The sequence below is a fragment of the Bactrocera neohumeralis genome, chromosome 5, assembly GCF_024586455.1.
Source record: "Bactrocera neohumeralis isolate Rockhampton chromosome 5, APGP_CSIRO_Bneo_wtdbg2-racon-allhic-juicebox.fasta_v2, whole genome shotgun sequence".
NCBI lineage: Eukaryota > Metazoa > Arthropoda > Insecta > Diptera > Tephritidae > Bactrocera > Bactrocera neohumeralis.
In genome coordinates this window covers 61,280,818-61,296,615 of record NC_065922.1, presented here as the reverse complement: position 1 = coordinate 61,296,615, position 15,798 = coordinate 61,280,818, and the positions used below count along the sequence as shown (strand labels likewise).

Genomic DNA, 15,798 nt, shown 5'->3' with positions numbered 1-15,798 from the left:
ATATGCAGATATTGTAATATATTTTATTAAATATTTTGCAGCATACACCATCAGTAATAGCCGTGCCAGCACAGTCAGTACCAGGCTACCCCGACACGCTATTATTATGTCGAAAAGTAGGTGAGGAGTGGGTACCGATAGTTGCTCAGCCTTACTACTATACACGCTGTGACCAACAATTAAGGCCCATACCAAAGGAAGTACTTATCGGACACCCGATATTGACGCCGAATGCAGATAAAACACCAGATTTCCATACCGCCGAAGTAGAAACGGAAGATGTACAGACGGCCCCTGCTAATGAAGCGTACAAAGGAGAGACAGGAGTTACCATTTTAATTGGCTCTGAATTAGTACATATGGAATGGGATCAGTTTTTGGAGGTTATGCGTTCAACTGATGATTTGTTTGATTTGCGCGATCACCTTGGACGCGTATTCCAGCTGACGCGGGATGCATTAGATACCCTACAACAGGATGTTAATTTGCAAGAAAAATTTCGGCAATTACAGCAGTTGTTGGAAGAACAACAATTAGAAGAGCAGCAGCAACTTGAGCAACAAGAGTTATTGCAACAACAATTTATACAGCAGTTGCAAACAGTTACAGTTGCTGGAGATGAAGGCTTAGAAGCTGATATCATACCATTGTTACAAATAGACACATCGCAAACGTTACAGCTTATAGGAACGGATGACGGCAGTCTTATACTACAATCAGCTCTGACGCAACCACCACTTTCTCCACCATGCACGCGCCCTGCGCTAACAAATGCGACAAATGCGCTGCTAAACCAAACGCCCATCATGTCACCGCTGGAAAAGCCATCTACAGCGGCTAATACAGCTTTGATAGCCGAAAATTCGGGGCAAAACATCGACCTGTCCTCAGCAACAACAGTTGACCATCTCGGAGCAGGTGGTTTTATTGCGTCCGATTCAGGGAGTGGCATGCCAAGTTTGGGCGATAGTCTGGCTGTTATAGGAGTTGTGCCCACACAACCTACACTGCTGCCCACCACCGTAACCAATCCAGCGATTGCGCCACCAAAGTCTGATTTAATACCAAACATGACAACGGCAGCCCAAATGCACGCGCAATACCGACATGCACAGCGTGCAATATACAATGATCCTGGGAGTTAATATTGCCCAAATATGCTCTATTTAGACAATGTGAACAATGGTCTATTAGGGGATGTCCGAAGGTCGGGGAATGCTGCAGTCCAACTGGGCGTTGGTACTACTGTGGAAGGTGCGGGCGCTGTTGGCATGGGGGTGGATGAAGTGAATGAAATGAATGATGTGAATTTGGATACAAATGTGGTAGGTTTTAACGAGCATTACTTTTTCAATTAGAGTTCCATCACACACTTACCAAACACCATTTAATGCAAACATTTCCCATATGTTTCTAACAAATCTTTTATATAGTAATGGCTATTTAGTGTGAAATTTAGTTGTAAAATAGAGTTACATTAACATTATTATCATTGTATGAGTGTATATTGTAAAAAGCTGTAAATTTGCTTTACTTTTATTTTTATAAATTTATAAATTTAGTTTGCTATAGTTAATACGAGTATTACATTGTTTGTGTAAGTTGGCATTGGGGTAAATCAAGATAGTTTTTATCAATTCGTGTCAGTGCCGTTACACATTCTCTCAAATTTCGCTTTCAACTCTCTACTGCCTGTTCACGATAACTTGTTCTCCCAAGATACAATAACTTACGCATATGTTGCTCCACTGAGCTGCTCTGTAATGTGATCTGGAAAAGAAATACGTTGCGATAGACAATCGTCCTTGTGTGTTACTAACGACGAATTTGTTCGAATGCGTATAATTTTGCAACACATTACACAGCAATTCCTTGTTTTCATTTGGTAAGTTATTTTTAATCAAATCCCATTATTTACAGCGCTAAATGTACTCGAATAGGTTTCTAAAAACAAGTGTTTACATATGCCAGCGAATAAAAATGAAGAGAAATGAGAAAAATCCGAATTTTGTACTGCTACAGAATTCGTTTCGAATTATTGCAATTTTTAAATTTATAAGCTTCTACTGTATTCATAAGTAATTACAATTACGTTACACACCCCAAATAGTTTTCTTAATTTGTGTAACTAATTATGATAATAATATGTATTATTTAAAGTTTGTTATATGAGAAACTAAACTCATTTTCCGAACTCAAAAGATTATGAACACAATAAAAAATGCTGTTACAAAAAAATTATATTTTTTTTAATGTCAAGCTGGTATCGTAAATATATTTACATCGTTTATTTCATAGTGTGCGTTTTCCAAATGATAAAAAGTTTCGTAATTTAGAACATTTGAAATCCGATACCATTTAATTTGTAGTTGTCCATCAATTATTTTTAAGTTTTTTTTTTTAGAAGCGTTCACATTATCACGGCAAGCTGGGAAGTATTAGCTTGGATTGCTTTTCCCACAGGATTAATAATAATGTCGGTTTATTCGATATGACTTGATATAAGTGAGTATATGTTTTGTATGCAATTAGCTTTGTTGAGAGTCATTTAAAATGGAAGGTAATTGTGCTGCAGATTGATTATATTTGGAACATTTCCCCAAACTAATCACGCACAACTTATCATCTAACGACCCATCGCTGGTGTTTACAATTATATGTGTCAAGTGACAGAGGTGGATTTGATATAATGTAAACTTTTTAAACTTTTGTTCCACCCTTGGTGGAGTAGTCCATGGAACGCATTGGTTGGGTCGCCAAAATAACATTTGTTTCCTGGAGATAGTAAAGGTAGAGTATTGTAAAATACTACGATTCGGTTAATTTTATACTCATGGAAGTTTTGTGGTTCATATAAATTTGTATGTATTTGACATTTCATTTTGTAACCGTTGCCCTAATATTTTCAGTACCTAATTCGATTCCTCGTTGGCATAGCGAAACCAATGTAGTGCGATAAAGAAGTAAATTCTGAACACATGAAAAGTTAACAGACTTTGGTATCATTAGTTGATTGTTTAATAGAAATATTGTAATGTACCATATATGTATTTCTGAGTGCGGAAGACAGGCAACACCAGACGTTTTCTCTTGAATATTAGTTTTTATAAATATCGCTTTCAAAACATAGATATCTTCCAGTAATTTGCAATTTATATTTGAATTAAAATTTTTAATGCTTACAAAAGTTAGATCCTTAACGCTGGTAGTTCTAAACTCAATCTTTGTATGTACATATCTGTGTTAAATTCTCAGTAAATAAGGATACTTTTATATTTATAACCTTACATGTAAGTATATACAGTTTTGTTCATGAAAATAGAGTGAGGGTATTTTTGCGTGTCTAGTAATCCAAAGGATTGTACTAGGGGTTTAATTTTGAATATGATTGTAACAAATATTTATAAATGGAAAAATTGATAATACTTCAAAATCTAAACCGAAATGTTTGGCTTTGAGACTTATTTATAGGGAAGGTGAAAGGTAATCTGTAATCTGGTTTGCTGCTAAGTTCATTTCTCCATTAAACTTAGCGGATAAAGCTGGTTTCCCGTGAACCTTTTGAAGCTTAAACGTTTTTTCCACCAGCACCATTGTTTTGTGTAATGCTTCGAGTGATTGTTGAGATTTAATTTTTTTTCGGTATTGAATTTTACGATGAATTTTTTTACGATCAAATAATGTTGTTACAACTCGTTTAATATATCACCATAAATTTTCGGTTAGATTGAGGTCCAGTGACTGCGCTGACATTACGTCGATATGTTCTGCTGTTCTATTTTATAGGCATTTCCCATAATGCCATCGATCAATAGTATAGGACATGGTACGAAAAGCAAGCTCATACCACAATGCTGAGGTTACCGAGTTTAATCGTTTTGGTAATGTGCCTTAGATGGTACTCTGTGTTTGGTGGCTGGCGGACATACTTGCTGAACCCCTTTTTTTTACAAAAAAAAATTCCAGGGTGTCCTTGCCTTCAATTTTTTTCCATTATTTTAATGTAAGAGTACTAACCGATATTTCATATCATTTTTGAGATCTTATGACAGTCGGGTCTACGTAAACGGGACGGACCCGAACGGACCAAGGACTGTCAAACCATCAGCATTCCTCCAAATTACTTTGGAATATTTTCTGCCGCTATAACAACAACATCATTTTTGAGGATGCCTTATTTCTTATAAGTATATCTTGTAATTTGTCCGTCTAATATTGTTATTTTGCTCTTTCCTCCACAATTCTTCGTATTGAATTTTTTAGCATTCAATAATATAAAAAAAATCCAATAGAGAGTTGTTAAGTAAGAGCCGTTTACGTAGACCCGACTGTCACAGGATGCACCTCAGAGACACTTACTTATTGCAACTCTCTATAGGCTTTTTTTTTAATTTATCGATTACTAACTATGTTACAATCACTACTATATTGATAGTTTCTTTTTCAGAAAACACGAAAGTACGTCATAAAAAAGATAGACGAAGCATAAGTAATTTAATTATTTTGTTTTTATTATTTGAGAAGGCTATTTTACTAAAATTCTCGAGTTTATTTGACAGTTTATGTTAGAAAAGTTCTTTAAATATAAGAACTGTTGCACCACTATTTTCAGGAACACAACTGTACACGTCGCTATATTCCGTTGCATTTTGTTCAACAATTTATTGTCCTTTTTCACATAACTAACAAAAGTAAATTTATGCTAAATATTTTTCTATTTATATATGTACATACTATGTATACACCCAACACTTTTTTACACGCTTTCTTTTTACACGGATTTGAAGTTACACGGTTGAAAAAAAAAAATTTTTGTAAAAAAATTTTAATCTAGTAAGGTTTCAAAATCACTGTCTTGTAATTATGTTTGTTTTTACCACACTTAACATCATTGCTGAAATGAACATACTTACATAGTAGTAACTGGGAAATCCCCTTATTCGATAACTCTTACCTAGACATTTTGTTCGCATGATATTTACATTGTTGAAATGGATATTTCCAATGATGATACCGACTTTAGTCCAGTTCATCGCAAAGAATTGCGCTTGTTATCAAGTAGCGACGAATATTTATGTAGCTATGTAAATATATTTTTTTATTTCTATTCTAATTTTTCTGTTCTTAATTCTGGATTAACAGATTTCTTTTGTTTTTTGCTTAATCTACCAATTTTTTACCTGTATGAATTGTGTATTTTAAGTTTTAATGCTTAATAAAATGCCATATGAATACACAATTTGTATGCCTACCTGAAATTTTATAGTTTTCAACATTTTTACACGGTTTTTCGAAGTAAATATAGTTCTTTATTTCATCTTACACGGTTTTCAGATGACATGGAACGTAGCCCCCTTTTTTTACACGGTTTTTTTTACACCGTTTTCTGAGGAACGTATCTACCGTGTAAAAACAGAGTTGGGTGTATTTTTATTTCTTTTTCTATGTTTTATCTTCTCGCTTCTTTTCGCACTCACACTCATACACCAGCTTTATATATGTACGTAGCCTCTCTTAGCTCAGCATATCGGTGATCTAAAGAAAACAAGGTTTTCTCATACAAAACCAGTTTAAACAACAAGGACACACTTGTAGTTCTTCTTTAATAAATAATTATATTTTTACTGCATATATACATTTGTATAAATAAGCCTATATAATTTTTAAGATTTGCTATTTTATTTAATGTTGAAATTCTCTAAATTATTAGAAATTAGAATTTTGATAAGCTTTTTCACTCACACAAAAAATAAAATAATATCAAAACCGGATTGAAGTTAAATTTAACGGAGTTGATGCCCCAAAACCAAAACAAAATCTAAAAAAAATAAAAATGTTATAACAAATACCTTATAATTATTGTAAAATTATAACGAAAAGGTATTGCTAATATTTTAACTTAATGTAATTAGCTTTTAAGTACAATATAAAATGAACTCTTAGGTTTATGTACAAAGGATTGAAACTTATGATTTGTTAATAGTAGAATGAATAAATACAAACATACTTATATAATGTGTATTAGTTTGATTAAGAATAAAGTAAAATATTGAACAGCAACTAAACACACACAACGAAAAACCAATTGTGTATATAAACATAAATTGTATGTAAAATGTGACAAAAAAGTTTTAATTGCCTGCATTCGTTGTGCTTAATATTGTCAACAAGCATTCGTAGAAATGCAAATAAATTGCAATGGCGCTATTAACGCTGCCATTTATAAGGGGCAGTAGCAAGCAAAAAAATTATAAGGAAAGTGTTTGTTGTATGTGTACAATTATGTAGTTTAAACTAAGGTAATATTTAAAGAAAATTATATATTAAACATACATATACATATACATAAATGCAAATATATTCAGAAAATGTATAACCCTCGACATACAAACATATAATAAAACGATTATACTAAAATGAACGAATATTTATTTTATACTTCTGTATATATATGAATTTCAATTGATAATAAATTAACCGCAATTTACTTGTTTGCTTCGCTGGGTGTGTAAGTAAACAACACATTTAAAATCTATCAATGTATATACGATACATACATATGTACATACTAAATATGTATACAAATTACGTGCCACGTTTTTTCCGGGGTTATCTCCTAAACTACATACTTAACCGATTTTAGTAAAATTTAGCACACAGTGCCCAGTTTGATTCAACTTAAAAGGTAGGATAATTTATATCTGAATTATATTAAAAGTAAAACAATTCATAAATAAAAAGCATATTTCGAAGCATAAGCATGTTTTCAAAATTAAAAAAAAAATCAGTAAAATGCGAAATGTAAAATTAATTATTTTTTCCATTGACAAATATTTATAAGATTCATTACCGGCAATTACGTTTTTGCCTTAATTCGTAAATAATATTTCCAGTGCATTAAATAGTTTATAGAAGTTATGGTATTTAATGTACTTATGTATATCATAGCCATATCTATATGATAGTATAAGATAGATTATTAGTGATTGTTGCTAATGAACAAGGTGATCTTTTTTCTTGGACGCACTATGTGGAACCGGTAAGACTTTGAGTTCAATCCTTTGGATTCTCAAACTGGAAATAATGTTTTCGGTATGGTACATAAGTACATTGTTGTTTGTATGTAGATTATTATAATAATATTTAATGTATACCCAGAGCCGTAGAGAGAAAACCGGGCCTCGGTGGGGATTAGTGTCCCCTGATCCATTCATTTTTTTATTGTATATTACATTATTACAAGGTATGTTCCAAAGTAAACAGGACTTTAAAAAAACACAGAACAAATGGTTTTTTCGGCAAAGAAAATTTATTTTATTCAAAGTAGTCTCCTTCTGCTTTAATACAGCTTTTTGCACTGTCCAAAATCATGTCAAACGAGTGTTTTAGCTCATTGGCCCGTATGGCCGCCAGTATGCCAGTGCAAGCCTTTTGAATGGCCTCTACGTCTGCATAACGCTTTCCTTTCATTGGCAAAAACCATTTTTCCGAAAAGGAACACGCCCACAAAACGCCATTAAACGAAAAAAAGTGTCACAGCTTAGCTCCTAAGTAAGATGTAAAATTGTAGTTTGGCACAGGGGTTCACAGTAGCAAGGGGACTTGTGGGCTAAAATTTTTGAAAAAGTGTGTGGAGCTCCGCTATCTAATAGGGTTATTGTACATATCTCCTAAACCACTAAAGCTACAACATTAAAGCTAATGTGACTCTCCCCCTTAAAGGGGGAAAAATCGATTTTGCTTAAATCTCTTAAAAAATAATCTAAGAATATGTCCCTAAAGTTATAGACGGAAATTCGAAATATTTTCGAAGCTAAAAGGGAAATAATGACCGAGCGTCTAGCAGATATATTTGCGCTTGGGCAGAAAGCAAAGTTTTGCTTCGACGCGCGATTTCTTTTTTAATTTTTACGATTTTTCTTAATTGGCGGGCAGGATAGAAAACAAACTAAACGTCGTATGGAATTGGGGCAAAAACCACTTTTTTTTAATTTTTAAAAAATTTGTAAAATGTTACACGTTTTTTTGGAATTTTTTTTTTTAGTTTAACTAGAAGATAAATTATTAAAAAATATGAATCTTTTTGAATTTTTTGTTTCCGATAGAAATTGCGACCTGCATCCTGCCCGCCGTCCAACAAATGCACATGCGAGATGCATCGGTCAATGGCTTCCCAAAGGCAGAAATATATATTTCGTATCCAAAAAATTTGGGAATGATGTTTAAATATATAACTACAAACCCCAGAAATTTCGCTTTAATCAAGTTTTTCTTTCCCTCCCAAAAAAATCGATTTTTTGAAGTCTCTAAAGCAGGCTCCCCCCTCAAGTGGAATCCTATGTTACAGAGGAAAAATTAGTTAAATCGGACTACAACCACGTCTACTTCCTATATAACACAATTTTAAAATTCATTTGATTCTTTCACTTTTCAATATACAAATCAATAAGCCATTAATAAATAAAATAAAACTTTGCATGAATAATGCCTATGAAGTATGGCACCTTATAACCAAACGTTGTCCAAATCGAACCAAAACTGTTCCAGTCCCTAGGTACGAATACGTGGATCCCTGTGCCAATAATAGACTTTTACCGAAAATATCGGTCAGTGTGTTTGCTGATAATAGTAAATTAAAAGTGGGTAGAATCTGGTAAATACTTTCTTTAGCCTCCATATACCTCAATTGCAGATTTTCGAACTTCTGGGTGATTTTATACCGAATTTATCGGCCAATATGTGAGTTATCTTAATAAAATTGAGAGAGTGGGTTTTTCCAGAAACAATCCATGTAAGTGCTGAGAATAAATACAATTTAGTGAAAACGTGCTCTACACTCCATATAACTAACAGGCTTTATGTAACATACCTGAAGGTATTACAACGGCTTTAACCCTTGCAAGTTGCAAGAGTATGAAATGTTCGGCTATGCCCGAACTTAGCTCTTCCTCACTTGTTTCTTGTTAATTTCTAACTATAAAAATACAATTAAATAAGCACACAAGTGGTTATTTCTGTTTACATTTTTATTAACTGTTTATTGAGTTGTCTTAACATGCAAAACCTTTTAGCATTCACAATGACTTTTGGTGGTTTAGTCAGACATTTTTTCTAATAGTTTATTGTTCTGGCAAAAAAAAAATATAACATGGTATCCTTACTGCTTTCAAATGAGAATTAGATTTTGCCTATATTCTAATCATCAAATACAATTGACTATCGACAATAGGCAAATAAATTAATATATATGATTTGAATGTGCTAAGTAATGACAAATAAATCACTATGAGAGTATATTAGCAATTTTAATAACTCTGGGCGATAATAAAACATAAAATTAAATCCAATATCTTTAAATAAATATTGTCTAATAAACGTAATATAAATACTAAATACCTGATGGCAAATTTAAGAACAAAGAAAAAATAAAACTTTAAATGAATACTTCTGTAGTAAGACGACTAACGATCTAACAAGTGAATTGTACATGAATAGCAAGTGAAGTTTAAGGTTTGTTTGTTGTTATTTAGTATTGGGCTCAACAAATATGTTACGTTTTGATATTATACAGTTTAATATAGGGGTGAATAAATTTTCTATTCGAACGTACAATACTTTTCTTTTAAGCAATTTGTTTTTACATACTTATTTAGTGAATTTTTTTAATCAATTTAGGTTATTGTTGGGTAAAGCAGCAGTGGGTATCATTTAGTGTTCCAATCAGAAATTGGCGTATATACACGACACGATGAAGACGTTCGCATACAAACAACCTAATAGTTGTATTCATTCACTTCATAGTTTAGCACAAATTTCATTTGTAAACTCTGAGCATTTGGCCTTGCCACCCAAGTCTCCAGTCAAATATTTGCTCTCCTTGATCACCTCGAAACAGGCATTTTGGATCTTATCAGCATGTTCATTCAACTCCATGTGTCTCAACATCATAACAGCCGACAGCAATAAAGCAGTTGGGTTGGCCAAATCCTTGCCAGCAATATCAGGCGCAGTACCGTGAACCTGAGTGAAAAAATATTCAATAAAAGGATATTGATAGAGTTTTTAGTAAATAAATACATACAGATTCGAATAGTGCACCATTTAAGCCCATGTTGCCAGATGGGGTCAGGCCCAATCCACCGACGAGACCAGCGCACATATCAGAAAGAATATCACCATACAAGTTGGGCATTACCTGTAATTTAAATTTACGTTAAAAATTTCGTAAGAAAGTGTTTTAATATGAAGGAGTTAATACTGCTCATATAGTATATATACCAAGACATCATATTTTTTGGGATCCTGCACCATGTTCAAACACACAGTGTCCAAGTAACGTTCTTCGAACTGAATTTCCGGGTATTTTTCGGCCATATCGCGCGCGCAACGCAAGAACAAACCATCAGACATGCGCCTATATTTGTTTACAATCATACATAAGTTAAATATTTTTGTATTTATTTATTCTGCTTACATAATATTAGCTTTGTGCACTACGGTCACCTTCTTCCTGTTATTGGCCTTGGCGTATTGGAAGGCATATTCGGCGACACGTTTTGACGCCTCCTCAGTGATCAGTTTTATACTCTGTACAACACCATCAACAATTTCGTGCTCAATGCCGGAGTATTCACCTTCGGTGTTTTCACGGATTGTCACCACATCGACGTCGTCGTAAAGGGTTTTGTAGCCTTCCAGACTGCGACAGGGCCGCACATTAGCGTACAAATTGAATTCCTTACGTAAGGCCAAATTCAATGAGCGATGACCTTTGCCAACTGGGGTCATCAAGGGACCTTTCAAGCCAATTTTATTTGTATTCACCGAATCAATAGCTGCCTGAGGAATGCCGTATTTGCCATCGGGGCCCTGTATGATATAAAATATATATGCATATTTAGGATTTATCTAATCAAATAAGCTGCTTTAAGATTATCTTGTTAAAATATACATATAACTACAAATTTATTTTCATCGTAAATAAGTATGAACATATCTGTCTTTGTTATCTATTTCTTTGTCCTAAATGTTTAAATAAAATGACTAAATACTGTCTTTAATTTATTTTTAAAATAGCAGCGGTTTCTAATTTTTTTATGTGAAAATAAATATTCAGCTAATATAATATATTCAGCTCTAGACAATGTTTTACAATTTTTTTTATAGTGTATTTACAAAAAGCTCTCTAACCTTTGGATTTGGAGTACGTGAACCCCACTAGGGATGCTTTGCTTAAGAAATCTTTGTATTTCAAAAGTTGCCTTGTTGGTGAGCACAATTTTTATGCCGGCAAGTGATACAAGATTTAATTAAAATAGCATTGCCAGCCCTGAACCCAGATACTTTGATGATTAGAAGAGATTAAGTTAAAATTTTGTAGTTGTAAAAAATGTTTATTTGCGAAATGTCTTTTGGACTCTAACATTACGACAATATATGTAATTCTCATTTTAAAAAATTTCAGTTTTTCGAGTCTACGGGATAATCTTAAGTTAACTTGTATCGCCTTTTAATAAGTAGAGAGATCATGTTAAGAGGTAATTTGATAGTAAGGGTTTAATTTTTTTCATTGCAATCTGTTCATTTAAGATATTAGAATAATTCTGCCTAGCATTGTTATTTGTCTCATAATGTTAAGCTAAGTTAATTTAAGTAACTCATTACCTAAGCTAGGAAAGTTTTGGTTACATTTTTTTTCCTCTATAATGTTTGCGAAAAATAATTACTCCCACCAATATACTTATGTATATTAAACACGATAATACACTTGATGATAAAGCAAATCAGTTAAAAAAACTCTTAATACCTTAGAACTCTTATTACGTATGTACAAATTTGTTTATTTGCTTCAAAAAAATAATTAAAAACTATTATAATTAAAACGCCAAAATCTGGATGATGACGAGCATGCTGGTAAAGTCAGACAGTGTTATCACAAAATATTGCACTTAAATGTTAATGATTGCAAAAATTTCCGCCTACATTTGTACATTCACTATACCAACAACACATAGAAAAAAATATTATTAGAAAAAATAATAAATTAAGACCCATAAAATAATAAATACATGATTTTTATCACCTTATAAATCAAAATAATAACAGTTTAACGAATATTGTATTCGCATTACCGATTTATTCGTACCTCTTGTATAAACAAGTGTTTCGCTTTAACGCATACACCGTAAAAAGCTGTCGTATAAATGAAAACTTTCAAATGTACTGACAATTTTAAAACGATGTAGAAATTAAAGCATTTGTGTATATTTTTGATTGAGTATGAGTTTAAAAATGGAATAAACGATGATCAAATAAGTAGTAATAACGAAAACATTTCATCAGATAAAATTCAAAATGCATAAAAAAGTAAAGCTGTATTGATGATATATAATATATATACATATATATATATTATATTTACACTAAGAACTTGTTCATTAAAACTTATTCCGTTGCTCATTTTCAAAATGTTCTTGCAGTATATAATAAGTTTTAGAATAAAATAGTTCAATTCCGCTTTAGTTGTACCATTTGTGAAGATAAATTGTATAATCTAACGCAGATAATCCCTTTTCATTTATTACCTTTAAAAACTTATAAATACACATACCATAACTGGTGTCACATCCACCGATTCCCATTCGATTGGTACATTGGCAGTGGTGAAAATCTTCTGCACAGCAGAGGAGATTTCAGGGCCAATGCCATCACCAGGAATTAAAGTGACTTTTCTGGAACCAGATGCAAAGCCGCGAGCTGATGTGGGGGCAGTGCTAACCTGAAAATTCAAAATAATCATAATGTGTTTAATATTCTCTTTTTAACGCTTTATTGTACTTGATAAATATTTATGAGTAAATATTTACACCAATTAAATATTTACATGCTAAATTAAGCATGCTGTTTCATAGTAAACAACGCCTAATTACGTTCTTATCAATCAAAGTTGACCGCATACTATCATAAATATCTATTTGCATACGCGCGTTTGTTACATAAGTTGCCATAGACAGTTTGTCGTATTTTTTCTTGTCTATATGCTTTTCGCCTTTCTGTGTCCATCGAATTGCAACGTTCTTAAAGCTGGCTAGTGGGACCGAAATGCTTCGTTGCAATACTATATCGCATTGTGTACGGGGGTGAGGGCTCATGGCAATTAGCCTCGGTAACATATCACAAGCTTTTTGTAGAGGTTATACAATTTGCAAATTGTGTTGATGAGCAAAAAAAAAAAAAAATAACGACTAACTATTTCGAAATAATTATAAAGTTGTTTAGATTGATTAAATATCAAGAAAACATAAAGAATTCTTAAGAGAAAATTTTTATATAAGTACTTTTAAGGGCAGATGTAAATTTGGAACTGGATCTGCTGTTATGTAAAAATCTGACAGCGTTGATTTGCATCAATTTCGGTGAATCGTTATTTTAAAAGCACTATATTCCTAAGGACGCACCTTGACGTGGACCGTTGAATCAGTCAAGCGCTCCTGTCCAAAACGAGAGGTATTAACTCCAATACTTTTCAACTAAAATATAGCGCGAAAAAATAGGTAGGCAAAAGGGAATTTAGCAAAGAACACTTAAAAATTGTTAGAAGGATAAAGGAATAGTTAAAGATTGGTAACGCTAACACGTTCACTCACAATCTTTTGAATTAATCTTGCAGCCATTTCTTTAAAATTTCACGCAGATTTGGATTTAATCTACTTAGAGATATTCGTAATTTAAGAACCAAATCACCAACAGCACGGCACAGAACGGCACAACCACAAAACTGGCAAAACTCAATTTCTTGCTTCCCAAGAAATTCGTCGGAAAACTGGCAAAAAATCTCCAAAGCAGTATTGGCTGCTTTTGCAAACTGTCATCCGCGTTTATTTTTTAACCAATTTCTTCTCCAATCACGTGCAAAAAATTCACAATAACTGTTAACATTGTTATTCACAATAGCTTGTTCATTTCTAATTGGCACAAGTAACCAATTCTGCTTTTCCATATAGCACAAGTAACCAAACAAACATCCGGCAAAAATATCACTTGCAACCAATTTTGCTTTTCCATATTTCCACAAAACATACACAGCATAGCACATAGCACTTACTTACTAACTAGATTTTTCGTAGAAGAACGTACAAAACTTTGAAGTAAAAGTTGAAACTAAAATTGTCAAAACATAAGAAATAGGGTGAGATTCCCCACTACGGATAGTCCTCATAGCATCCCCCATAACCGAACAAATTTCATGAACTCAACGATTTTATTTTCATACAAGAGCAAATCCTATAACCGTACATATGTAAGTACGTTCCAATGACCGGACACGGGCACTATTTTGGTACGATTTCGTTCATAAGTTGTCAAGAAAATAGTGTACAACTTATAGTTTGCGCTTTTTTAACTTCTTATTAATTATTGGTGTTTTTACAAATTTTTTTAGGAACAATACGTAAGATCACAGCAAACAAATTGGTTCGTGGTGTCATTTATTCACTCCTGGCTGACATTGACTCGCATTTATTAGTTCAATAGAAATATAATTCTGAGTTGCAGCTTCGGACTCTAAGAAAACGGTTTAGACACTTGTTTTTGCCACGCCCCCATATATGGACAGCTACCTCATACGGTGCGTGTTCGGTTATGAGGAATTTCACTGTATAAGAAAAACAATAAAATTTTGATTATCTTCAAGTAACTGTTAAATCATATCACAAATTTTCAAAACGCGCCATCGACATTATCAGAATGGTGTGCATTCAAAATGTGTTCTTTTAAATTTTGATCTCATTTCCAGCTATTTTTGAGTCATTTCAAATACATATCTGTAAAGCAGAGAATTTATTCAAATACTCGACATTACTGTTAGCTATAAACTTTTTTTATTCCTTCAAGAATTCGTCGTTTAATTTACTTTTATATGTTAAGAATCTCAACAACTGGAAGGTCACAAGTGTTAGAAATTGCTCAAAAAATCAATTTTTACTAACACACTACTAGTTTTCGGATTGGTCACAACAATGACAAGGAAATTTCTTTGATACAATTATATGATGTTGTGTCGATAGCCCAAAACATTTTGGAAACAATGTGCGACCTCATAATGTCAGAATCAGCTTTCTTCTTAGCCCATGTTACTCCAGAGTATAATAGTTTCGGTCACCTAACTGTTGTTTGTATCACTTAAAACTAATTGAGATATGTACATATGTATATGTATATTGAGTTATGTACAGTGAAAGCTCCCATAAGCGGACACTGGTAGGACCAACCTTTCCTCCGATTTCTAGAGTTGTCCGCTCAATAGATTGTCCTTAATAAACATCAAAAAATTTTGAGTTCTGCCAATGTGAACGGTTAATTGAGATATCCGCTTAAAAGAGTATCCGATTAATAAAGCGTTCACTGTTTACATACATAAATGATGAGGATGACGAGACGTTTTGAAATCCGGATGCCTGTCTGTCCGTTCATCCCTCTGTCTGTTTGATGATGAGTTCGTGGATCCACAAAACGCCTTTAAACGAACATCTATAAAGTGTCATAACTAAGTTCCAAATGAAGATATAAAACATTAATTTCTCGCAGGGGAGCGTAGTAACAAGGTGCATCTGTTGGATAAAAAGTTTGGAAAAGTGGACATAGCTCCCTCTAAGCGGTTTAATGTTCATACCTCCTAAATCACTTAAGATACAATAACCAAATTCGATTGGGGCAAATCGCCTAAGCACCCCTACTGACACCGTAAGAATGGATGAAATCGGAGGATAATACCACCCACCCCCCATTTAACGGTACTGC

The 15,798-nt window shown here is 33.1% G+C and overlaps 2 protein-coding genes across 4 annotated transcripts in view; one reads left to right on the top strand and one right to left on the bottom strand.

The window, feature by feature from the left end:
• The window catches only part of LOC126759389 (uncharacterized), a 71,259-nt gene extending 64,838 nt beyond the window's left edge, over positions 1 to 6,421 (top strand). Inside the window, exon 8 of the mRNA XM_050474137.1 lies at positions 42 to 6,421. Coding sequence (XP_050330094.1) covers positions 42 to 1,145 — 1,104 coding nt within the window. The 3' untranslated portion in view covers positions 1,146 to 6,421. The remainder of the gene's footprint in view (positions 1 to 41) is intronic.
• Positions 6,422 to 9,008: 2,587 nt separating this feature from the next.
• On the bottom strand, positions 9,009 to 13,836 carry LOC126759444 (probable isocitrate dehydrogenase [NAD] subunit alpha, mitochondrial). Of its 3 annotated transcripts, XM_050474257.1 has the most exons (7): positions 13,647 to 13,836; positions 13,458 to 13,529; positions 12,611 to 12,778; positions 10,475 to 10,869; positions 10,279 to 10,414; positions 10,082 to 10,195; positions 9,009 to 10,020 (listed from the first exon to the last, which is right to left on the bottom strand). In XM_050474257.1, the coding sequence occupies exons 1-7, from the start codon at positions 13,671 to 13,673 to the stop codon at positions 9,796 to 9,798; spliced, it is 1,137 nt and encodes a 378-aa protein (XP_050330214.1). In that variant the 5' UTR covers positions 13,674 to 13,836; the 3' UTR covers positions 9,009 to 9,795. The 3 variants fall into 3 exon arrangements, with proteins under 3 accessions (XP_050330214.1, XP_050330216.1, XP_050330215.1); XM_050474259.1 differs by lacking the exon at positions 13,458 to 13,529 and having other exon boundaries at positions 13,647 to 13,835; XM_050474258.1 differs by lacking the exons at positions 13,458 to 13,529; positions 13,647 to 13,836 and adding an exon at positions 12,867 to 12,914.
• Between the last annotated feature and the right edge of the window lie 1,962 nt (positions 13,837 to 15,798).

Excerpts from the sequence above, each read along its gene's own strand:
- LOC126759444 (XM_050474257.1), bottom strand. The coding sequence starts at position 13,673 with ATGGCTGCAAGATTAATTCAAAAGATT. Across the intron at positions 10,415-10,474 it reads GTGCACAAAGCTAATATTAT|GCGCATGTCTGATGGTTTGT; the intron begins GTAAGCAGAATA and ends AAACAAATATAG. Across the intron at positions 10,196-10,278 it reads CCAAAAAATATGATGTCTTG|GTAATGCCCAACTTGTATGG; the intron begins GTATATATACTA and ends TTTAAATTACAG.